This window comes from Centruroides vittatus, unplaced genomic scaffold (genome assembly GCF_030686945.1).
Source record: "Centruroides vittatus isolate TY-2023 unplaced genomic scaffold, ASM3068694v2 contig_846, whole genome shotgun sequence".
Classification (NCBI taxonomy): Eukaryota; Metazoa; Arthropoda; class Arachnida; order Scorpiones; family Buthidae; genus Centruroides; species Centruroides vittatus.
In genome coordinates this window covers 543,557-570,028 of record NW_027122551.1, presented here as the reverse complement: position 1 = coordinate 570,028, position 26,472 = coordinate 543,557, and the positions used below count along the sequence as shown (strand labels likewise).

At 30.7% G+C, this 26,472-nt stretch overlaps 1 protein-coding gene across 1 annotated transcript in view; it reads right to left on the bottom strand.

Moving 5' to 3' along the window:
- Window positions 1-23,877, bottom strand: part of eIF3d1 (eukaryotic translation initiation factor 3 subunit d1) — a 39,665-nt gene extending 15,788 nt beyond the window's left edge. Inside the window, exons 1-4 of the mRNA XM_067278964.1 lie at window positions 23,677-23,877; window positions 23,517-23,562; window positions 12,275-12,411; window positions 6,001-6,089 (exon numbers count right to left, since the gene is read on the bottom strand). Of these exons, the coding sequence (XP_067135065.1) occupies window positions 6,001-6,089; window positions 12,275-12,411; window positions 23,517-23,562; window positions 23,677-23,802 (398 nt within the window). The 5' untranslated portion in view covers window positions 23,803-23,877. The remainder of the gene's footprint in view (window positions 1-6,000; window positions 6,090-12,274; window positions 12,412-23,516; window positions 23,563-23,676) is intronic.
- Between the last annotated feature and the right edge of the window lie 2,595 nt (window positions 23,878-26,472).

The following is a 26,472-nucleotide window of genomic DNA, read 5'->3' as shown; positions in this document are numbered from 1 at the left end:
AGCCTCTCTAATGCTTTTTCCTTTGCAAAAGCAAATTGCTTTTCCCCAAAAACCCTTAAACATTAGTTTCAATTATTCTCATAATATGAAACAATCTTGAATGCATGCAATATCAGATTAATTGTTCTATAATAATCATATTTATTAGCATTGGTTTTCTTTATAATATGAACTATAATACCTTCTAAAAATATTATGACTATTTTCCTTCTTTATACATTATTTTACATAGATTTTAAAGATGTACTAGACATTTCTTCGGAAAACTGCCAATGTAAGGAATAATGATAAAAATTTTACATCATCTTGAAACAGCAAATCCTATTGGAATTTAGGAATTTAGTTTGTAAGTCTCATAACATACTGATAAAAATGAACAAATAAACAAGTATATTAAAAGTGTGTTTGATATTTCATGTGTTTTAAGTTAAAGAATATCTACACTCTAAATTATTGTGAAAGTAATATTGATTGAATCAATCATGCCTTATTTTGATGTAAACATTTTTATGTTGTCACTGTGGTATCAAATCAGTTTGGTACTAAATTATTTTAATGCTATATTATCTAAATATCTTGATATTGAGTTAATATAGCACATTTTAGAATTACAGGCAGTCATCAACTTATAATTGATCAACTTTATGACCATGATCACAACTACCAAATGATATGTCTGGAGACAACTTGATTTGGCAACATCTATGTCTAGTACCACAAGCTGGGTGTGTGATAATTTGTGACAATCTTTGATGTTTATGTTTTGTATAAAATTTTATTTTAGTTTTTACAAAGTTATAACAATAACATACATGCCAACCATTCACCTTCGGGCAAACAGTTTGTCTTCTCTTCTCTGTTTGCCTTGTAGCTCACACTCCAGAAATCTTCACACTTATCACTTTTGAGTATTCTTAATAATTTCATGACTATTTTCTTTTAATATTCCTTAGTTTTAAACAAGTACTACTTCCCATTGTATGTAAAAACTACACTATTGTCCAGTCAGTGGTATAAACAAAAATCTTAAACCATTTGAGACAACAACAAAACCAGATTAAGATGTTCCCAAAAGACTTATCCCACCTAAGTTATTCAAATTCTGCCATCCTGTCATTTCACTCATAAGACATGTGTTAAGAATTCCCAGATAAGATTGATGAGCATAAAAACGAGAAAATTGTATTAAAATGGCATAAAATGTAAAGGCTGACTCATGACCAAATTGGTTTATGATTGGTTCCTTGGAACCAATTACGATCATAAGTCAATGACTACCTGTATATCAGAATGATTTCAGTATTACAAAATGATAAATGCTAAAATATACCTTAACTGACATTATGATGATTCAGCATTTGTCATTTTGATGACTAGCTATTTTGATATTGTATAATCCCTAGGATAAATCTGCTTAATATACTTGAATATGTAAATAGAAACAGGCAAACAGATGATAAATCTGTTTTTTATTGTCTCCATATAAAAATGATCCACTTTTTTTGTAGTTGTTATCAATACATAACCTATTTAACATAGATACTATTGCAGATGTTTTAGCAGAAAATTTCACATGAATATTTTTTTTTGTATTGTTTAATAAAACTTACATGACAGTTTTTTTTTAACTTGGTGATGATAGTTTATATATTGACAATATTAGTTTCAATCAAATGTTTAAAACAACTATTATACTGAATGTGATGCAAAAAATGATGGTAATATATTTATTCTCATCTATTTATAGCTTGAATTTAGTAAATTTATATGTATATTTATCCTATTTAATGAATAAACGTGTTCAAATCCAGCCATAAATCTTTCTAAAAAACAAAGTACTTGCAGTTATTGTGGTACTTCTGTAATAAGTAAAAAAATAAGTATATAATCAATCATATAATAGACTAATAATCACTTATTATAGTCCAGTTATTATAATAGCGTAAATAACATATAAATAGAATCAAATATACATCATCGATAGAAAAAAGTGTACTGACCTAGATTTTGAAAAGTAACTGCCCCCCAAGCTGACTGGCATTATACACAATAGGCTGTATTATCTGTCTACATTAGTTTAGGAAGCTAGTTTTTTTATTTTTGAGAATACAAACCTATCTATATAACATATATAACAGATAAATCAAAAATGTTTATATAAAACAAAGTTTTTTTTGATATTCTGAAATCTTGAATTTTATAACTTTTTAAAACATACATAATATTTTAATGTCAACAATCATAAATGCTGATATGTTTGTGATAAAAAACAAAAAGGACATAAAATCTAAATTTCTTAGCAGAATATTGCAATTAAGAAATCATTCTAACTACCACAAATTGCTCTACACAGCTTTGATAGCATTTCTGATTTTCAAGCCACACAAAATAAAGGTTAGATACTTATAATACGTTTTAACATGTTTCAGAAGATGTAGAATTTTTTAATTTTAAGTTATATTCAATAGTTTTAGTAATATGAAAAAAAGAAAGGAAAAATCCACTATTTAAATCAATTATAATACTAAACATTATGTGAAAAAAATGAAAACTATTGGAAAGAACTAAGTAGAAACAATTATAAAAAATTTTATTTTCAGAAGTTGTATTTATTGTAAATCAATTTTTGTAAAAGGAATTGAAGAAGAGGCAAAAAGCATCCTTCATTTCTCAAAAAAAAAAAAAAAAAATAAAAAAAAACAATTTAGTTGGTTATTTTTATTTCTTTCTTAAAAGAAACTATTGTACAAGCTTTATAAACAATTAATATGAATATATTCTATTAAAACTTATTTTATGTAGTTATATGAAAAAAAATGAATAGTCAAGTGATGTAAAAATATTGATCTGCAGTTCTATCCATAACATCCTCAATTTTATGAAGAGGAAACGAAGATGCAGTGAATGGAAGCATCTGTCATATGAACACATGATATCTGAACTAGAAAATATATTAATAATTCCTTAATAACAGCAAATGCTCCACAATAGATAATTAATTTATATATGATAGTAATAGAAAACAATTGTTTTCTGTTTGATGAAGATTATTACACTCAAATAGAAGGAATACCAATGGGAAATGTATAGGCCTGAGATTGGCAAAAATATTTATGATACCAACAGATTAAAAAATTAGTAGTATAAAAGGAATTCAATTTTATAATAGGTATATAGATGACTGTATAATAATTTTTGACAAAATGGAGACAAATGAGGAATCAATATTGGAACAAGCAAATCAAAGTAAAGAAAATATACAGTTTGAAATAGAAACAGAAAAACAAAATAGTACAAATTATTTAGACATTATGATACAAAAAAAAGAAGATTAAACTAGAGTATAAAAAATATGCAAGTGTCAATACACAACTATAAATATAAAATTTAATATATTTAAAATGTCTCTTCTCTATCTGCACTTTAAAATCAACAAACTACTTTAGATTTTGTTCTTTATAAATTGAAATTTTTTAAATTTTTCCTAAAGATGATCAAATCAACTCACTGAAAGCATTAAAAAATTTAATAAAAAGACTGCATATTAAATGGTATTTTGTGGTTTGTTTATTTAAAATGTATACAGATAAAATTAAGTGTAGAACTGGTAAAATAGAAAACCAAGAAACAGAAATACAACAAATTGTAAAAATATTTTTGTATAACAATTATCCTAAAAAATTGCTAGATGAGTAGGTATATAAGATTATTACCAACAAAACTAGAAATAAACAATTTGATACTGATAAAAAAAAAGGGAGAAATTAAATTATATTCCTAAGTTGTTTAAAAGACAATTATTTGAACATATTTATATAAAAAATACAAGGTAACAGAATTAATAATAATTTAGGAAGAGAAATTCACCAATCATGGAATAGCATCATTTATAGAGGGAGTAATATGTAGAAAGGCATTTAAAAAAGAGGAAGTAAAAGGGAAAAAGATTATAGAAAAAGGAAATAAATCCAATAAAGATAAAACAACAGTGCTAGATAAGTGAGTAAAGCCATTTTTAAGAGTTTATTAAGAAAATCTTTAAATATTAAACAAATTTTTATCCTTTTATAATAAACAGGCACATTTTAAAAAATAACATTATGTTAAGAACCTTTTTGTGTCTATATGGGTGTGTTGTTTTTAAAAAAAATTTTTAAAAATTTGTTAAACATTATTATTGCAAACCTGCTGAAGAGGGGCCTTCAGGCCTGAAACACAAAAACAGAGTGTACAGATGAAAATAAAGATATTTTGTTTTGATTTTTTGACTAAGATCTCTATATGCTAAATGGAAACTACACCAGTGTAATATGTCCTATTAATAAACAAAGTCCAAAGTAGACAAGGAATCAAGTACAAACATAAATCAATAAAAGTAAGGACAGAGAGACAAAAAGAATTAAAATTTGAAGCAATTCTATCAATTTCTTTACTGTTGACATCTGTTTAAATAAGATGTTTTACAAAATGGGGTTGGGGTAACTGAACTTCATGCATTTATTGAAAAACATGCATTTAAATACTGATTTGGAATATGAATGGCCTTGAATTTAAATCATTCCAAGAAGCCGTTTGAACTCCAAATCAATTTTTCTCATTAGAAATAATGGAAAGTGAATAATCCATGGGAATGGATTAATTCACTTTTGGACATGGCATTGGTTTTCTGGGATGCTGAAGGAATCATTCTAATAGATTACCTTCCTAAGATAAAACAATAATGGGAAAATACTATGCTAATTTTTTGGAAAAAATATTTCAGAAGTAGGATTAGTAAAAAAAAAGTCATCTTTCACTAACAAGAAATAACACAGCTGGTTACCCACCAATTTTGATCAGCTTAGACATAGTAAAACTACATTGAAAGTGAGTGGATAAATGTATCCATTTCATCCAATGCACTTTGCAAATATTAATTTTTGATTTAATAAAAAAGTAAAATTACATTACAGATGGATACTATTGCTATCTTCACTGCTTGTCATGTCCAATCACCAGGAACAACTATTTCCATTGCAGAGACAACCTTTCTTTAGAGGCTATGCCTTTGCACAAATATGTAAAAGTTTAAAATATAATTCTGCGAGCCCTTTTTACAAAGAAATAATATATTTTTAATTGTGTTGGGATTGTCACCTGCAGACATTTTAAACTGTTTTACATATTTGTGCAGAGGAATAGCCACTAAAGAAAGGTTGTCTCTGCAATGGAAATAGTTGTTCCTGGTGATTGGACATGACACACAGTGAAGATAGGAATAGTATCCATCTGTAATGTAATTTTACTTTCTTATTAAATTGTAATTCTGCCAGCCCTTTTTATAAATTAATTTTTGATGTTTGAAAATTTAAAGATTTGTAGCAAATAGTTATGTCATGATGAAAGACATATCTGAGAGCACCAAGTAGCATATTTTGTTAAAGTGTTGTTAATGCTGTGTTCATTTTAGAAATATTCTAAATTGTTATTGTTATTAGCACTAACATAATATTAAATGTTTTGCTATTATGTTATTAGAACTGTTTATTATAATAATGATAAGTTAATAAAGATAAAGATAATATAATAAATTCAATAAGTTTTAAAAACAATTAACAATTTAAAATTTTTATTTTTTTATCAAGAATAAGCAATGTAAACAAACTATTCTCAAGTGATTCTAAAATTTAAAATGAGATGCAATTTTTATAATTGAATATACTGTTCTGAGAATGCAAAAAACTCATAAAAATAAGCTTCTTAACTCATCAAATTAAACTATATAAACAAAATCTTTGTTAAAATATATTGATGTGTTTTTTTTAAAGATTTTTAAAAACTATTTTCAGAGTAAGATGATGATAAAGTACATGAAAATATTTCTTGGGTTAAAAAATTCAAAATATAAAATTATTTGGCTGTTTGTGAATTGCAAAGATTTGAAATTGCATCTACATTTATTCTTCTTTACTCTTCTGTAGTCCCAAATTATATATATATATATAAAAACAACTACAATACCTTTCTCTTCCTCTAGCAGTTTTGGAGAGAACTTGAAGTTGTTGTTGCTGAACTAATTTTTGTCTCTCTCGGTTTCGTAGATTGCGTTGCTGAAAATAAAATTTAATCACAATACACTATTAATCGTAAAATCAACGTAACATTTCATAAGAAACATATATATTAATATTAAATTAGTAATATCACATTGCTAAATTATTACATATTAGATTTGTCTTATTTTAAAAACAACTGGAGCAAAGTAAAATTCACAATAAATCATTATCTTATCATAACATAACCTATTCATATCACAAGATTCATCATATAATCTTTATCATGATTGCACTTGCTTTACTATAAGTTTGTTACATAATTTTCTTAATAAAATATTTACAGATAGATTATTTTTAAAAAAAGGTTCTCATTTATTCATCTATATATTGAGTCCACATATTACAAAATACGTATCACCTAAGATTCCACTGTATAGTGAAACCTGTTCAACATGAAAATGTTATCTTCTTCTATGTGCAACAGAAAGTTTTTTTTTTTTTTGCTATATTAACAGCTGTCTTTACTTAAAATATATATGTCATTTAATTATAAGAGTTCTGAAATTTAACACATTACTGCTAAGATCAGATTGTATTCTTCGTTTAGAAGCTTAATGATTTTATTCCAACAATGGTACACTTTGTTTGAATAAAATTGAGTCAAAATGTCTGCAGTTAAAATGCATATCATACATAGTATGCTTTTTAAGTTTTTTAAAGGATATAATGCTATACAAACAGTAAAAAAATACTCATGTATGGGGGTGTGTATGGGGAAGATACTCCTAAACTTCAAATGTGGTTTTGAAAGTTTTGTTCAGGAAATTTTGAACTGAAGGATACAAAACATAAGGAGTACTCAAACATTGTCAACAAAGAAAAATTGAGAGTAGAAATTGTTAAAACTAGATAAACAACAATTTGAAATTGTGCAAAAAATCTTAGTGTGTCACCAACATGATGATTGTGTTCTGCACACATTAAGTAAAAAAAAAATGGATTGTGTATAATTTTGTCTGAGGAAGGCATGCAGCTGTAAGGTTTCATTTTATTTTTAAATTATTAATAGTTACTCATTTTTATCACAGAAAAAATTTTTATGGATGACAAAATTAAATAATAAAAATATTGTGTTCCAACTGCATATTCTTTTTGTGGAATGTCTAACAAAATTTCAAAATAAAAAATTATCCTAATGTGCATTCGTTTTGTAGAATATTGAAATTTTTTAAAAACTTTGATTATATGACAAACGAATCAAGTTATACATTCGAAAGAAATTTTAAGATCTGGAGAGAGACTAATGTTTTCAATCATTCTGTTTTTACAAAACGGTCTTATTGAAAGAAATTATTACAAAAGTTGTTTCCAGCCCTTGGTATAATTATATTAATTAAATTATGGCATTTGTACCCATCATTGGTATGATAAGCCCTCACTATTATTTGCCTCACAGTTGTTGATAATTTAATTAATATAAGGTTTTATTGGAGTTAAACAAGAGTTCTAAAATATAGACATGTTATGCACAAAATCTCCAATCTATAAAGAGCTTATGATAAAAATATTTGCTATTAACCAAAAATTTGTTTTAGCAGGTGGTGATCATTTGGTCAAGTACTGAGATACCACTGTATTTGAGTAATGCAATTCTGATGTACACAGTAGCATTGAGGAATTAATTGCATTAATCAAGGGATGCCTGTAGTAGACAACCTATATGTAACAGAAACATGTCTACTACAGAAGAATTGCACAGTCCTGTGGGATTCTGTTATAGACAGGTTTGACTATATATTATATATAAATTACTCTGTTAAAACAAAGTGTTGAGCTCTCCCTTTTGATAAAATCTTTGTTTTATTTCATCTTTGAAACAGTGTTTTGTTGATTGTTGGACTATGAACCCAAAGTTGAGTTTTAATTAAACACTTGGCTTTATTTCCATCTTTATTTAGTTAAGACTAAACTAAATAAAGATGGAAGTAAAGCCAAGTGTTTAATAAAAACTCAACTTTGGGTTCATAGTCCAAAATCTTTGTGCTTCTTTACTCTTTATTTCAATAGATTTCTTGATGTGAAATAGTATCTCTTGTTACTAATACAAACTACAGGTTGAAATCAGATCATATTAAACATTTTTTACAAACATACATGTCTCAAAAATCAACACCACAAATTGATTATAGTTTATCTGCATTCTTTGCTTTTTCATCTTCAGAAGAATTAGCCCCTTATTCTATTTGCATACATAATGGTGCAAATAAACCATGATCATGACAACATATCTATCATTAGATCCTTTAACTCAATGTATTTGAACAGACAATAACAAACATTTTATATATTCTAAAAGGAGTTTCAGTCGGTAAAACAATCCAACCAATATCCAGAACTTATCTCATTTTTTCTACTGATGAGATATTAACAAGAAATTAAATTTAATAAAACAAGGTGTAATTAATAGTGAATACTCACAAGGGGAGGGCACGACCTGGGAAATTCACTTTGGGATGAGACTTGGTATATAGGTAGTACTCCTTTGGGATGTTCAATCCTCAAAACAAGAAAGTGCAATAGCCAGCCAATTTTAAAAAAAAGGCCTTTAAAAATTTGAGCTCAGCTTATGTACTACTAAGTTTCGCTAGGTTAGCAGCTGCTGAGCAGCTCAGTTGACATCGTTATTGGCTACCGCCAAGTCATTCAGGGTTCAAATCTCTGTCTCGATTAGTATTTTTTTTTTTCTTTTTAAAGATTTTTAAAAAAAGTATTTTGAATATATATAATTATTAAAATTTTATTATAATAAATAATTCCATTTAAAAAATGTTTAACACATATTACATGTCATTTTAATTATAATAATACAAAATAATTAATAAGTATATTAATAATCATCATCATTAACTGTTGGTAAACATAGTATCTTCATTCACAGACATTTTACTGTAAAATATTGAAACTATTTGTATTATGGTGTGATATATTACGGAACACTATGATCTCTTCGAAATCCAAAAGTAAACTGACACTCCAAATATCAGGTCAGTCCATAAGTCCATGCGCATTTTTATGACCTTGAGAAAAATCTTGTTTTGCTGTTGAAAATGTCAGTCTAATGTGATACTTTTCACACTGAAGTGTTAAATTGGATCTCATTTATATAATACTGTTGGAATTGGAAACATTCTAGTTGTTTATTTTTGTTAAAATGGAAGTAAAGAATGAATATAAAAGACATGTTTTATACTTTTTATTTTTAAGTGGTGAGAATTAATAAGAGTAGTAACCTTTGAAAAATTTGATACAATAGAATAATAAATGAAAACTATTGTTTCATAACTAATTATTTATAACTATTATTATTAATTATTTTGTATTATTATAATTAAAATGACATGTAATATGTGTTAAACATTTTTTTAAATTATTGAAATTATTTATTATAATAAAATTTTAATATTTATATATATTCAAAATACTTATTTTAAAAAATGTTTAGAAAGAAAAAAAAATACTAATCGAGACAGAGATTTGAACCTTGAACGACTTGGCGGTAGCCAAGAACGATGTCAACCGAGCTGCTCAGAAGCTGCCGACCTAGCGAAACTTATTAGTACATAAGCTGAGCTCGAATTTTTAAAGGCCTTTTTCTTAAAATTGGCTGGCCATTGCGCTTTCTTGTTTTGAGGATTGAACATCCTAAAGGAGTACTACCTATATACCAAGTCTCATCCCAAAGTGAATTTCCCAGGTCGTGAATTAATAGTGAATACTCAGTTTCTAAATTTAATTTTCTTAGTAATAACATTATAAAATCTCAATCCAGTATCTAAATTATATTATAAGAATAAATATATGATAACTCTCCTACTCTTCTAATTTATTACATAGAATTTATGTATTATTATTTAGATGTAGATTTATAAATAAAATATATGGAAAGCTAAAACAATCCAAACTTTAGGCAATTTTAAATATTACTATTGTAAATAATTAATTGATCAAATGAGCTAAATCCTTATCAGGTTACATTAAGGTTAATTAATTATTCATGAACTAAGTAATTTGGTTACCACTCATGTCAAATCTAACAAGTAAAATGGCAAGGCTGTATTTGGGACAAGACTGTCTCAGAGACTCACTACTAAGTGAGATCACTTCAATGCTCACAGCGAGTCTCGTTCTCATTCTCGAATCATCTTTGGTATCGCTGGTTTTGAGTGCAATCATTCAAACTTCGCTGGCCACAGCCACGACCACAAGGTCATCCACGATGCATTTTCAGTGAAATTAACCTATCCAATGTTGAAATTTCTCTCCGTTACATGAAGCCCCAGGTTGAAGTTTTGTCAATGCAAAAATTTCCCATTTTTGAAAAAATAATGGTGGCTATTGTATCGTTTGCAATTATTTTTTTATTTTGCACAAACAAAATATATATTAATAAATGTAAAAAGAAAAAAAATAATTATATTTTGGAAGTTAGTTTTAACAGCCAGTGCATATTTGCTAGCACTTTGCAAGAGCAAAATGCTAGTAAACATGCACTAGCACAACCGATGATGTCAAAGGTTTCGCTCCTTTCTTCTTGCCCGCATGGTTTATCCTTTGCTAGCGCAGCAATACAAGAGTACACTTGCTGTTCACAGAATTCAACAGCGCAAGCAGTCATGCTAGCAAGAGAGAGTGGGCAAGATGGATGACTACATGAACATGTCACATGTCGAAAAAGAAATAATAGAATTTTATCAATGTACGTAAATTACATGATTAATACATTCAGTATTGAAAACAGTATAAACATTGTATATAAATAATAAATAGTTATATATAAATAGTTTTCAGTTTATAGTAGATATGTTTTTCCCATGCTGTTTCAAAGTTCAGAATGAAAACTGTCTGATTACAAATATAGGTTATAATAAAATCTTTGTTCTATAGCCAGTCCACATCTGTGGAATTCATGTCATGTGGACTATGTTATGCTAGCAAATGTTGTGTAGTTTGTGGCTGCTTCATGCCCACATAGTTTACCTAGCAAAAATGGCTCATAGCCTCATGGGAAAAAAGGCAGGGCTTGGAAGCGCGACTGAGTGGACACTAGCTCCTGCTTCCTGTAGTTTGTGGCAGATCTAATATAAATTATAACAACACGCCATCTAGTTTCAAAAAGTTCCAATGATGAAATGAGAAATCTCCGGTCAATCAGTCAAGGTCAGCACGTGGCAACCAGAAATATGTGGGGAATAACACAAGACAGGTAAATGGGTTTTTTCAAAGATTAGTTTGTCAAAATTTGATTTAGCAACATTCACTTTTTGAACTTCCCAACGCATGCATTTGTCAAAATTTGATTTCACAATATTCGTATTTCCAACTTAACAACGAGCAATGCATGTGCAAATCTCACATACTGCCTGTATGTAGAGAGTCGCCATTTTTTATTTTATTTTATCTTGGGTCTTGGTCTTCTGACTACCTAAAAGTCTGGTTTTTTTTTGTGTGTGCATGATTTGGGCACCTAATACTCTATGCCAAATTTCAACTCCTGACATGTACTCCTTCATATCTCTAAGCTGGTAATACATCAGGCAGTACGATTTTATAAACAAGACATACTCTTATAATAAATATAATTACAACTTTTAACAAAGATTAAACTTTGCTTCAGTCCTTCATTCCATTGTTTGCACCATCCACAGTTCATAAAATCACAAAATTCACGGAGACAACCTTTCCTTGTAGGCTACTGCCTCTGTAGTAAAAAATGTAAAGTAAGACGAAAGCGTCATCCAGTGTCCTAGCCACAATCACAAGATTTGTGATTTTATGAACTGCAGATGGTGCAAACAATGGAATGAAGGACTGAAGCAAAGTTTAATCTTTGTTAAAAGTTGTAATTATATTTATTATATTATTAAACATAAAATACCGTTGGCCATGTTAAATTCATTTTTAATTTTACTTAAAAAGACATACTCTTGTCAATAATTAGAAATAATTTAATTTAGATTACTCTGAAAGAATCCAACTGTTTGATTAATTAATTAAATTAATTATCAAGTTATTGTATAAGTTATTACTATCCTAAATTTTACAATTTTCTTGCATTGAAAAAAATTATGGAAAAATAAATGTTAAGTATTTGTTATTTAGAAATAATAAAATATAAATATTTTTTTGTAAAGTAGTGTAGTTTTAATTTATTCTATTTAAAAGTACATATTTAAGTTTACCTGATTCATTCTAAAACGTCCTCTTTGATGAAGAGGTTTATGCACACGAGCTGTATCTACCAATTGAAAAGTGCTCTCATCTTCTTCATGATAATAAGCATATTGGTTTCCAGTGCCAAACTGTGATACGTATTTATCTAAAATTATATAAAGTTTATTAACTGAAAATAAATGAATTGAATTAATATTAATTTAAAAAATTCAGTGAATACTCTAAACTTGTTATAAATTTAGAGGAAATTTGAAATCAAATGAATTAAAAATAATCATAAAAGAAAATAAAAAAATATGACATTTTAGATAAATTATTTCTCAGAAATTATAAAATGTAGACAAATAAATAATTTTTAATTTAAAAATTCAATTATCTACACTCAACCTTGTAAAATAAAAGTTTATTAAACTCAAAAAAGATCATGTTTTCAGACATTTGAAGCATAAGAATCAGCTCATATTGTAAATAGCCATATGTTACTTAATGTCATGCATAGAATGTTTTCTGAAATAGATCCTTCAATTTATAAATTGTCTGAATAAAACCATTATATATACATACACACATACACTTAGCAAAGTTATATACAAGGTAGCTTCAAAAAGTTCTCAGAATTATGTTGGAACAATTAAAGGCAATGAAAAAGGAAACATGTAATGCATGTCTTAGCTAAACATGCCAGGAATAGAGAAAGGTGTTCAAACAAATCTGTACTCACTGCAAAGATGACAACAGTTACCATTCACTGAAAGTCATGTTAGTGAGACAACGTAAAACAGAGTCTGGCAAAAATATCTGTGGAAGAACAACATGCAAATATCAAATTTTGTGTTATTGGAGGAAAAACCCTCTGAGATCTTGAAGATGCTTCAGGATGCATAAGTTGAATTTGTGATGAAGCATTCACAAGTTTATGACTAGCAAAAACACTTTTGTGATGGACAAGAAAGTATTGATGATGATTCGAAGCAATGGTCCATCAACATCAATGTCTGAGGAGAAAGTGTCGGTTGTATGTGAGATTGTGAGGTCAGACAGAGCAGTCAATTGAGCAGATCACCAAGACAGCAGGAATTTCAGTTGGAAGTTGTCATTCCATCCTGTGTGATAAATTGAACATGCATCATGTTTGCCAACACACAGTGCCATGAATGCACATGATAGACCTCACACGATTTCTACCTCTTACCCTGATTGAAAGATGCCATCAAGGGATGCCACTTCAAGAATGTGGATGAGGTTATACAGAGTTGTGACAAGTGATCCTTTTCTCTCTTCCCATTTCTTGTTCTATAACCACCAAAATTTAACAGCATCAATGACTTTTATACACAAGCTACTGTACTAAATTTCATTTCTTAATCATTACCCCATCCTAAGATATTAAACAAAATACACATCAACACTCACAGAATTATTATTATTATTATTATGTTGGGTTAAGTGAGATATACTCGGTTAACACCGGTGGCTGTGTACTATGCCGGACCAAAGTCAAAACATAGTAACCAAAACAAAAATTAAAGAAGTGTATCAGTGTGTGTGTCTGTATTTAAAAACTTTCTCACAATATGACATGTATTCAATATAGTGGCCTTCTGTGGTGTGATGTATGTGTTTCTATTCAATTGTAATGTGCCCAGGCTTTTGTGTAGTGTGTGTGGTATGACACCTGTAGAGGAGAGAACAACAGGTACAATAAGCACTCTATCCATCCTCCACAGATGCCTTATTTCCTGGGCAAGTTCTGTGTACTTGCTAATTTTTTCAGTGCATGCGTTTTGTATATTGTGAGTGTTTGGAATGGATATGTCTATAATGTATGTGATTTTATTGTGTTTGTCAATGAGTGTGATGTCTGGTCTGTTGTATAAATTGTTTTATCTGTGATTATGGCTCTGTCGTAGTACATTTTGTGCGTGTTGTTTTCCAATACTGTCTGTGGAATGTATTTGTAGTATGGTTCGTGGATGTCTACTAATTTGTGTTTCTTTGCAAGCTCTTGGTGTATTATATTTGCTACTTGATTATGTCTGTGTAAATAATCTGTCTGTGCCAAGAGCTTGCAACCAGAGGTGATGTGTTGTATAGTTTCTGGCATGATGTGACATTTTCTGCATGTGTCATTTGTGAGTGTTGTATCTTTGAGTATGTGTTTTCTGTAGTTTTTAGTATTTATGACCTGATCCTGTATGGCGATCATGAATCCTTCCGTCTCCCCAAAGAGGAATCCCTGAGCTAACCAGCTGTTTGACGCAGTTTTGTCAACAAAATCCTGGGCCAGATCATAAGGATGCCTGCCATGGAGTGCCTTTCGAGCCCACGATTGCTTAATGGTGTCTATGCTTTTTATATGTTGTGTTGTGTCCATATGATGTGAGTGTAAGTTTACTGGTGTGTTATTCGAGTCTGCTAGAGTTACTGCTTTATGTAATTGTGATGTTTCTTGTTTTTTGTAGAAAAACTCTCGCAGTGACTGTATTTGTTTGTAGTGAAGGTTAACTATGTCAATCAGGCCACGTCCGCCATCTTTACGTGGAAGGGTTAATCTTTCTGTGGCAGATTTAGGATGATGTTGTTTATGCTTAGTAAGTGTTGTTCTTGTTTTCCTTTGGAGTTGCTCAAGATCTGTGTGAGTCCAATGTATAACTCCAAAAGAATATGTGAGTACTGGGATGACATATGTGTTTATTGCTTTAACTGTGTGTTTTGCATTTAACTGTGTTCTGAGAATAGCATTTAACCTACTTTGGTATTCTTTAATTAATCTTTGCTTTATTTGTGTATGTTCTGTTAGTTTGGCCTGTTGGAATCCTAAATACTTATAGAACTCGCCCTCTTCCATGGATTCAATAATGTCTCCATTTCCAAGTGCAAAATCTTCTTTCTTCAGGATTCCTTTTTCTATGTGAAGTGTTTTGCATTTATCTAGGCCAAATTCCATTTGTATGTCCTTGGTGTATGAATGTGTGATTTGTAGGAGTTGATGAAGTTGTTTTTGTGTGGATGCATAAATTTTTATGTCATCCATGTACTGTACATGAGATGTGACAGTGTAAACTGTGTTGTTTTTTCATGTCTGATATTGTAACCATATTGCGTGTTGTTTAACATGTTGGATAATGGGTTCAGGGCTAAGCAGAACCAGAGAGGACTCAAGGAATCTCCTTGAAAAATTCCTCGCCTAATAAAAATTTGGTTTGTTTGTATGGAAGTGTTACTAACCCTGAGATGTAGTGTTGTTCTCCAGTGCTGCATAGTGTTTTGAAAGAATGCAATGAGTGATGGATGTATTTTGTACATGTGTAGAATATGTAGCAGCCAACTGTGTGGAACACTGTCGAATGCTTTTCTGTAGTCTATATAAGCCATGTGTATGTTTCTGTGTTGTTTGTGTGCTTGCCGTAGAATGACTGAATCTATGAGTAACTGTTCTTTGCATCCCCTGTGATTTCTACGGCAACCTTTTTGTTGTTCTGTTAGAATGTCGTGTTCTTCAATATGTTTGTATATTTTGTTTGCGATACAGGATGTCAATAATTTGTAGAGTGTTGGAAGACATGTAATTGGTCTGTATTGTGTGGGGTCTGTGGTATTGTTGTTTTTAGGTTTCATGTAGGTGATGCCTTGAGTAAGAAAATTTGGCATGTCCTGTGGATTGATGATAATGTGTTAGGTGTTTAGCTAGTTCCTGGTGCAGTGATCTAAACTTTTTGTACCAGAAATTGTGAATGTTGTCTACACCAGGTGTCTTCCAGTTGTGTGCTCTGTTAACAGTGTATTGGAAATCATGTATGTTTATTTCAGCACAGGGCATAGTTGGTATGTTGTGCAAGTTTCTGTTCTCCTCCTCGATCCAGCCTGCATCAGCATTGTGCGTGACAGCACTGGACCAAAGAGAAGACCAATATGTTGTGAGTTCTTCTTCTGTTGGTGTGCCACTGTGCTGTGTATCAGTGTTTGCTTTGTTATTAATTTGTCTGTAAAAGAGTTTTTCATTGTTTGTAAATAATTTATTTTGTTGTTTTCGTAGTGTACATGTTTTGTATCGTTTGAGTCTACGTGCTTTGGCAGCAAGTTTTTGTTTTAGTGTATCAATGTATTCTGTAATGCGTGTGTTGTGATGTTCGTGTTTTGTGTGTGTTTTTATTTTCTTGAAAATGTTTTTGAGCTGTTTCCTTAATTTGGGTGTTATGTTGCTTTTAGTGTATTGTGTCAGCCTGCCTAATTGCTGTCTAATGTCATTTATTTGTATTTCTATTCTTCTCTGCCAGGCAGGCTTGTGATAGTATTGTGTTTTCTGTGTATTTGTCTGTGACTGTACTTTCAGTCCATGGTGTGTCACTACTGTGACTGCCCCAGCATAAACTAATGTATGAATGTCTGCGAGTGTAGAAATTGAATGAATGTAGTGTGGTATTAAGTGAGTGTTTACATAATTTAGTGTTTTTCCTACTTCCTTTGACGTGTTGATTTTTGGTATTCGTGGTCGTTGTGTGGGATCTGTGCCTGTATATTTAGTGAGTGTTTCCTGAAATATAAGTGAGAGCGTATTAACTAAATCCATGTCTATGTTATCAGTGATGGACGAGGAAGTGTCTGTAGTATCATTAGTGGTAATTGTTGTATGTGTGTTATTATCAATGCTTGTTGCTGGATTATCCTGACAGGTTACATGATCTTCATTAATGTTAGATGTTTCTGTCTGTTGATGTATTTGATCAGCAACCTGTTGTTTGATAAGTTCAAGTGTTGTTTGTGGAATAAGGTTGTTGTGTATAATTGTTCTTTTTTGATCAACAACCCTTTGTTCAGTGACAGTGAGGTGAGGATATTGTTGTGTGAATTTATGGTGTAGTTGTTGTCTGTATGCTGTCATGTTTGTTTCGAGTTTTGTGATCGTGTAATAAGTACGGATGATAAACTCGTTCATTTCTACTGTCCATTTCATCCGTTGGCGTGGTTTTCCAGCCTTTGTGGTCTGTGGATGCATTGCCACAGAAACACCAAGGCTGGGTTGGTTCCTCACATCTGTTGAGGGCATTGCAGTAGCCATGCTTGGGCCGGTGCTGCTTTCGCCACCGGTAACCAAGGGAGACTGTGGCCTATTTTTCGAACGTGAGCCTCTGCCTAACCCACGAACGCGGACCTTGTTAACCCGGGCGACGTCCGAGCCGGTATCACATTTAGATCTGGTTACTACCATGATATATATCTCCACAGAATGTGGGTGTGTGGTCACTCTTAGCTTCATTTCTCCCCATAGACCTTACTGGCATGGGTGTCCCTACCAGGAGCTTATGCTCCAGCCTGCATTGCCCTATGGATCAGTAAAATTACTGGGCTCTCCCACCACGACCAGGTGGTGACCACAGGAGAGTTATTATTATTATTATTATTATTATTTTGCCTTTATTGGATTCAGGAAGTCTGAAAATGTGAAGATCTGCAAAAAAACTCAGAGGATCAAATCTGACACGATTCCAATATTTTCCTATATACATAACAAGCTGGAAAAGTAAAACACTGTTTTCATTTATTATTTATCAATAAATCCTGTGATATGTTAAAAAGCTATAAATTTATTAAATTGTCCCTTAATAAACTTTCCAAATTTATAAAATATTAACAAACTTGAAAAAAAAAATTTAATCAGTAATTTTGTTACATTATCAAAATCATTAAAACAAAAATTGAAAAATGAAAAATAGTAGTTTAATATTATGTTTATTTATCATTATTTGCTCTTGGTTTTCATTTTGGACTGGTTTATTAACACCTGCTCTCAAACTGAAGGTGTAAAGGTTAATTGTGAGAAGCTCAGAAGGAATTAAAATACTGCACTTCAAAAAAAAAAAACTTTTGTCAACGTTAAAAAACTGTGGGAAAAAAGTCCTCTTAGTGCCCAGTGCATTATAATATTATGATATTGTGTAACTAATATTTTTAAGATCTAAAAAGTCATGTAATAACATTATGAGAATTGCAATATAAGTATTTAAACATTAATTAATGAAGTAACATGTGATAGCTTGGCATTACAAAAATGTCCTTGTCCATAATGGCAGAAAAAGTAAGAGATAATGATATATCATCGAAATAGTTGAGAAAAAGTGACTAATTTTAAAATAGTGAGAATAGTGATCCATTCCAAGGCCTGAAAATTCAATCAGTTTTAGACACCACTTTCATGATTCTGAAATATATCCCCAATTATATCGTAAACATTGTGATCGGTCTAACTTAGAAGCTTTGGCTAAAAACAAGGAAAGTCATATTTTAGTTGTTTCTATATGATAGATAGGAAGCATCATTGTCAGAAAAAACATAAGCTGATTTTGTTCTCCTAAACATGGAATCCTCTATACTACTAACATTTAATAATTTTTTGTGGTGACTCTAAATTTGTATCTATAATAAACAATATTTTGTTGCATTTTACACAAATTTATATAAATGTGGAAGAACTTGGAGATTCCTTTGCAACCGATTAAGGAACAATAAAAATAACTTCTACTTAGGGTAGTGACAAAAAGCTTCAGAAATATAAATTTAACAAACAGATGAGATCCTAATAACCATTCAAAATTAAATTTGTATCCAAACTTTCAATACAATAATGCATAAAATTTGATATCTAACATATAATTAAAATTTATATATAGCTAACTTTTTAAATTTTATATATGAGAATAATATGTTATTTATAAATATTTAATGTATAAATCATAGAGTTATTAATAAACTTAAAATTACTTCTAAACTTAAAAGAATTTATAAATAATCTTTAAATAAGGATAATTCATTGGACAGAAATTTAAATTGTCAGGTAAAAGTAGGTTGTCATTCTACATACAAAATGTGCCATTTGTATTGCTACATTAATGTAACCAAACTATATTAATTTAGATACAAATGCAGCTCTAAACAAGACAGTTAAGATCTTATCAAAGCTGTAGAACATGCCCATATGAGTAAAAAAGTCAACAAAACCCATGGCCTATGCTTGGGATGTCCAACTCGTGGCCCATTTAATACTTTTTTGCGGACAACTGTACCCTAAATTTTTTAGATACATTTTCATTTATTTTAGTAAAATATGTTGTAAAAATTATTCTCATTTCACTGGATACACTTTGATGTCATAATGACATAATTACTACTAAAAATTGTTTTATCTAGAAAACTGTTATGCACATGGGGTAGAACACGTTGTTGCAAACAATTCTTTTCGTGAATGAAAAACATCAAAACTACTGAAAGAAATAGGTTGAGTGATTCCCATTTAACTAACATTCTTACAATTAAGACTAGTATCATAAAAGCAGATATTGACAATATTATAAAAGGAAGGTAATGTCAAAAACCTCATTGAATTTATTTTTATTTTGTGTGAGTATAATTCCTTTTTTTTCCGTCAATAAATAATACAGTACTTTTGCAATTATAGTGGGTGATCAGTTAACGAACATAATCTGTTCCAAGACTGTGTTTGCTATCTGAATTGTTCGTTAACCGATTATCAACTTACCATAGATTTTTATGGGAATTTGATTAATCTGTTCTGGAGGCCCCCAAAAATTAAAAATATACTTTCTTACTATGTTTATATGTATTTTTATTATTATATATAAATATACACAGTCTTGCATTTTTATTTGTCATGTTTTTTTCGTTTGTGGGGGTTAAAGAATCTGTCTAATATTGATTGCTTTTCTCTTCTTCAGGATTTTTCGGAAGTAATCAATAGCATTATTGTTGTAGAGATCCCTAAGCCTATTAACCTCAACCTGGCTTGGATGCCATTCTAAGACCGTTGTTCTGACATCCTCCCACTTCTTCAAAAGATCTTTAATAGCAGATGTTGGCATTAATCCTTTTTTTCAGAAGAAAACATATCTTGCCAAGTTTCTTGACGTTCTTCTGTCATCAGACCAGTTTCAAGTTCCATTATGAGCTCTTCAATGTTCTTTATTTCTTAGATGTGATTTTTGTTACTCCTTTAGTAGCTTGAGTCTTCTTAATTATACTGTTTTTTTCTTAGATAATATTGAACTGTGGCCTACTGTAGACCTGTTTAAGTCATACTGCCCAGCAACATCAGACATCTTCTGCCCACTCTCTACCTTTGCTATTATACTCTCACCTTTCGAAAATAAAAACCGCCGCAAAACTTAACGAGTGCCCGCCCAACAGTCTCACAGATACTATAAAAGAATTGTTTCTGTCAGAAAAATAAAAGGCTGCAATTACAAGAGAGAGTTTCAAAGTTCAGAGGAATACTATCAAATCAGTGTATACCAGGTTGAGTGTCGATGTCTCCCGCACTCTGAAAAGTTTCAAATTATTGCCTGAAGACAAAGGGAAGACCAATTGGTATTCATTATTTTACGTCGCTTCTTCTTATGTTTGTTCTGTGAGGTGTTCTTTGTCCAAGCATAAAAATCTTTCACAAAAGCATTTGTTATCCAATTTGTTCATTAACCGTTCACCCACTGTATATATATTTGTTATTAAAATTTAATCATCACATTTTGAACTTTTTTAAAAAAATATTTATATAAGGTACCTTTGTGGCATGCTGAATATAAATAAATTTCTAATTTGGCCTATTAGGAAAAAAACATTGGACAACCCTGGCCTATCGCCCGTAGTCTGTGAGAAAGTTTGGTCTGTGGAGAAATTTGGACATAGATCAAGTCAAGGTTACACAAAGTATTACAAAAGAAATGCAAAATGCTTAGCTGCCTTTTTCACTCATTAGGGATTTTTATTAGAATCTAAAACCAAACACATAATGACTTATCAATAAATAATAATGTCAATAAATCAATAAATGAAGCATCCAGTGCCATAACGTTGTAAATGCCAAAAAACAAACTTTTCAGAAGATGTAAAAAACACTTTTTCTAGTAAATAATTTCATTTCAAATTTACAATAAAATGGTAAAATACTTACTAGGTTACATATTCTCTGGATTATAAAAATGATGTAAATATAAGATATAATGTTTTAAGCACCAAAAGTCATCTGACTTGCACGTTGATGCTTTAAACATTATGGCTTCAAATAACTTCAACTTCAAAATATAGCCACTTACAGTGCCACTATTACCATAAAATTTTTCTGCAACAGAAAACATTGCATTTAAAATTCAATTCTTCAATAAAACGAATTTAGAGAAAAATGATATTTTTAACGTTATGGTATTGCACGCTTCAAATAATGTGAGTACAATTGTCATCCTTTGTGGAAAAGAGCCAAGAATCCATAAACTTATTTTAAAAAAAAGCAACAAACTTCACACTAATTTGTTATAATTAAACAAGTGAATTTCATATTGATAAAGTAAAATAGAACTTTTATGATCATTATAGATTTTTTTATCATTTAAATAAATTCATGATAGTGATTAGCAAGATTCAAAATTCTGAGTTCGGTGGTCCACAAAGTCAGAAAGGTTGGAGACTGCCTGTCTACATATCACCCTTTGCAAAATTAGCATATCTGGAATTTTGAAGACCTTTAAAAATGGAATAAAATTTAATAGAAAAAAAATCTAGAACTATTTCTCAAAACAGTGCTAAAAATAAACCATTTTGCAGTTTACTAGAGACAGCTAAAAGCTCTTAAAACACAAGAAATATCATCATGCCAACTAGGTTTATATGAATATTATGTATATATTTACTATAACAGTGGTGTGCGGTGACATTTGATCACAGGAAAGCCATGCCAGCCCCAGACAGAATTATTGGAAGTGTTATATGATATTTTGGTGCATAGCATCCATGAGCTAAACTGCGCAAGGTCGGTGCTCTGTAAAACACACATACGAATGCGTATAATCCGGCAGCTTTACCCTATTCAAATATTTTTGCCACAGAAGCCGTCCTGTATTCAACAGTACAGCGCTTCCATTGGGAATACGGCACTTGTGCAGTTTAGAAGGTACAGCGATTTGAGAGGTTTTCTTCCATAAAATTAATCATTTCTAGACTAATTTGACTCAATCATGTCCAAAACACATATAATTTGTTGGAAATTAGCGATATAAAATATGCTACAAACAAAATATTGTTGGAATACTTACCAAGTGTACCCGTTCGAAGACGCCATTGCTTAAGCCTGTTTTCATCGCGGAGCGGCACATCGGAAGGCGGACGCGTACAAAGAGTGTCACGTGACCAAATAGCACCAACACATGTCACTTGACACTCTTCGTACACGTCTGCCTTCCGATGTGCTGCTCTGCGACGAAAACAAGCTAAAGCAATGGCGTCTTCGAATGGGTACACTCGGTAAGTATTCCAACAATATTTTGTTTGTAGCATATTTTATATCGCTAATTTCCAACAAATTATATGTGTTTTGGACATGATTGAGTCAAATTAGTCTAGAAATGATTAATTTTATGGAAGAAAACCTTTCAAACAGTCATACCCCCTAAACTGCACAAGTACCGGGAATACGCATATATGAATGTATATTCAAATATATAATAGCAATCTTATTATTTTTTTCACACCTAGTATAGAAATAAGATACATAATGCAGTTATAATAAAATATTAATTTTAATTAATTCAAAGTATGTTAAAATATGAAAATAATTGCACAATACAGTGGTACCTCGGTATATGTCTGCTTTAAAATACGCCCAATTCGGAATACGTCCTGTTTGGATGAAACAAATTTTGCTTGGTATACGACTTAATTCAATTATATGTGCCATCTATGAACAAGTAGCACTATTGGTGAACTAGACCAAACTAGACATTCGCGGTGCCACAGTCTACAACTTTGTTAAATTTCTTCTGATTTTAATTTGTAAGTAAAACTTTTTATTAATCATGAATTGCAAAAAGGCAAATGAAAAGCAACAGAAAACTAAAAAAATGACTAGAATCACAATGGAAATGAAAAAAGAGATTGTTGAGAAATATGAAGGTGGAATGTGTGTCGAGATTTAACTGTTGCATATCGTATTCCAAGAACGACGATATCGACAATCGTGAAAAATAAATACATTATTAAATCTGCTAACGTTGCAAAAGGGGTTAATTGGGCTACATATAAAGTGGAAAATTTATAACTTAACATCAATTGGAAAATTATTCTAATACGATATTAAATACACCGAATGAATAAAAAATGAATAATTAAAAATTCGGTATACGTTACTTTTAGCCTGTGTTTTAATAATTGTATTTATACATAAAACATCTCTACCAAAACTTTACTCACTGGCATATCTTCTATCCTGGTAAGTTGCACCAGTCCAATCCGCTACCTAAAGAAAATTATACATTTTAATACGAAACCTACTTTTATATTTTCAATTACCGTTTTTAACGTTAGCTTATTAACAAAGCCATATGTTTGTCATTAGGCTTAAGTACCGTACCTTTCCTAATCGATCGCTCTTCGAAAAGGGTTGATAGGGCATTTTTTTGTATTGTTCTGGGACGGAGCACGGTCCCCATCCACTCGGGTTATCTTCTATCACAGGAGGAACAAAATGGATAGGCATTTTTTACGATATTTCTTCAGCTCTCGAAATTTACCGAAACGTGTCTACCTGCAGTGAACCTATCCTTGAATATATAACGTTGCCAGATCTTTTTCTCTTCTCACTTCGAGTTCGTTCTCTATTAAATTAACGAAATCTCTTCTACGAATATTTTTCTACAGATTAAAAATTAAATAAAAATTAAAATAATTATTTTCATTTAATTTAGACTATTGTTGAACTTTTCACCTCGAGGGCGCTAAGACGATTTCATAAGTTGATTTCATACGAGATCGTAGAAGGTATATTCTAGGACCTTGGATTTTATAAGAGATTTCGACAGAACTGACATGTTCGAAGAGATTAAGATGTTCCGATCGATAACGCAAACCACTTATTCGGCACTAGATGCGATGAAATACATTATAAAAAACAATCTTTCGGAAGCCTACTCAAATTTATTAATTGCGTTACAAATAATGTTAACTACGCCAGTAACCGTACCTTTAGCTGAACGTAGTTTCTCGCGGTTGGAACTAATAAAAAGTTATCTTCGATCATCAATAAGTCAAGACCGATTTACATCTCTTGCTATTCTTTCAATAGAAAGCGAAATAGCAAACTCAATCAATTTTGATGACGTAATCACAGATTTTGCGGCGAAAAAGGCGAGAAAAATTATGTAATATTCATCTTACCAAAGATATATGTAACATCCTTTGTACTTATAATAAATAATTCCTTATTGTGAAATTTGAGTATAGGATTTGAATGTGTATTCTAGCCCGCAAAATTTTTGAACCGGGCCCCGCAAAAGGTCACGCCAGCCTTGTCTAAAATGATTATCATAATCATCGAAGAAGGCACATTAGAGACGATCGGATGGTGATAGACTGGTCCTGACGTATAAAGATATAAACTATTTCTAAATTTGTTCTCATACTCTTGATTCAAAATTGAATCTTGGTCCCCAAGAGCAGCAGGGTGACACTTTAACCCCGGCTGCCACATTATATATATGGCCGAATGCATAATAGGCTTGCTAAAAAAAGGGTCATCTTAGTGCCCACAAGGGGAAAGAAATTTTAAAAATAAAAGTCATCCGACCTAAAAAAGAGTCGGATTTAGTTTTTTTTTAACTATAGTTTAATTATTGTAAATTTTATAGTTAGATCCTAAACTTTTGATCACCACTATATATATTCTATTGTAGGTTTTATATTCTTACATATCTGTAATGCCTGATTTTATACAGTAACGAGCTAACGATACTATAACTACAACGAGCTAAAATATACTATATAGAGTAGTTGGAGCGGCGCCACGTTAGAAAAAAAATTGAATACACGTCCGCCATTTTCCTTTAAGTCAAGGAGCTGTGGTATTTGTGTACCGTAAAGATGACGAGCTAGAATATTCTAACTCGTTGTGTAATAGTGTGTAAAAAAGGAAGAGTTTTAACTTTTAATTAAATAAGATGGCGCGAGTCAAAATGACCCTACTTAATTTTTTTTTTAATTTTGAAAGTAAATAACCAGGCATTTCTTTCTTTAACATCTTTATTTAAACGTTTCTAAACGGTACAAAATATTTAGTAGCAATAATAGCATTTCTAAACATTCTTAATTTTACTTTTCCGGCTGTTATATATACATAACAAGGGAAAGCATCAGCATCGTGTCAAATTTTATCCTTAGAGTCTTTTGTATATTTCTAGGTTTTGCCTAAACCCTTTCCAAAAAAAAAAAAAATTCCGTGTATGTCTGTGTTGGCGTCTATAAAAAACGAAATTTGGCATGATAATTTGTGTATAAGGAGCATTAATTAATGCTATTAAAATTTTGCTTTAACCATCAAAATTTATTAGCATAAATGCTCCTTATCCTATAATATAATCGAGATGGGTTGATGATAATAATAATAAGCGCAGAGCCCAAACGGCTAGGAGTTGAAAGTTGAAATTTGGTACACTGGGTACGTCACGAGAATGCACACTAAGAAGAGATTTTTCGAAATTCCCCCCGCGGGGAGAGGGAAAGGTTTAAAGCTTATCCTAAAGAACTCAGCTTCTACTGTATTATTTTAGATGTGGCATCCCATCCAACAATAGACAGAGTGAAATACGCCGAAAAAAACCCGAGTATCCCTACTTCTACTATATACTATTTCTTATATTTTCTTAAATCTATCCTTTTCTATCTCTAGTATATAATATATAAGATTATAGTTATAAGATTATATAAGATTATTTTTTAAGTATATAAGATTAGTTTTTAAGGTTTCGGGCTTAATTATATTGTCGCAATCGGGATATATATATATATATATATGTGCTTTGGATGTACCAAACTATTGTTCGTGCTGTAATTTTGTACAATATAGTATTGTACCGTGACGTTGGAATACCTAATAAGAATCTGTATTAAAACGCGAAACAAATTACGAAAATATACCATCTTATTGTTATCGTATCTTGTCTACCTTTGTGGTTAACTCTAATTTCGCGTGAACATCACACTAGTAACTTTGATCTATACGTCATGTTTTAAACTCTTTCCGTCCTGTGAGCATTAAGAGAGGTTTTTTCTAGCAAGCCTATTATAGGTTCGGCCATACCTCCCAATGAAGCGGCTGGGTGATGAGTGTTGGGGCATGACATAGCCAAACGGACCACCCCCGAAAAATTTCTGG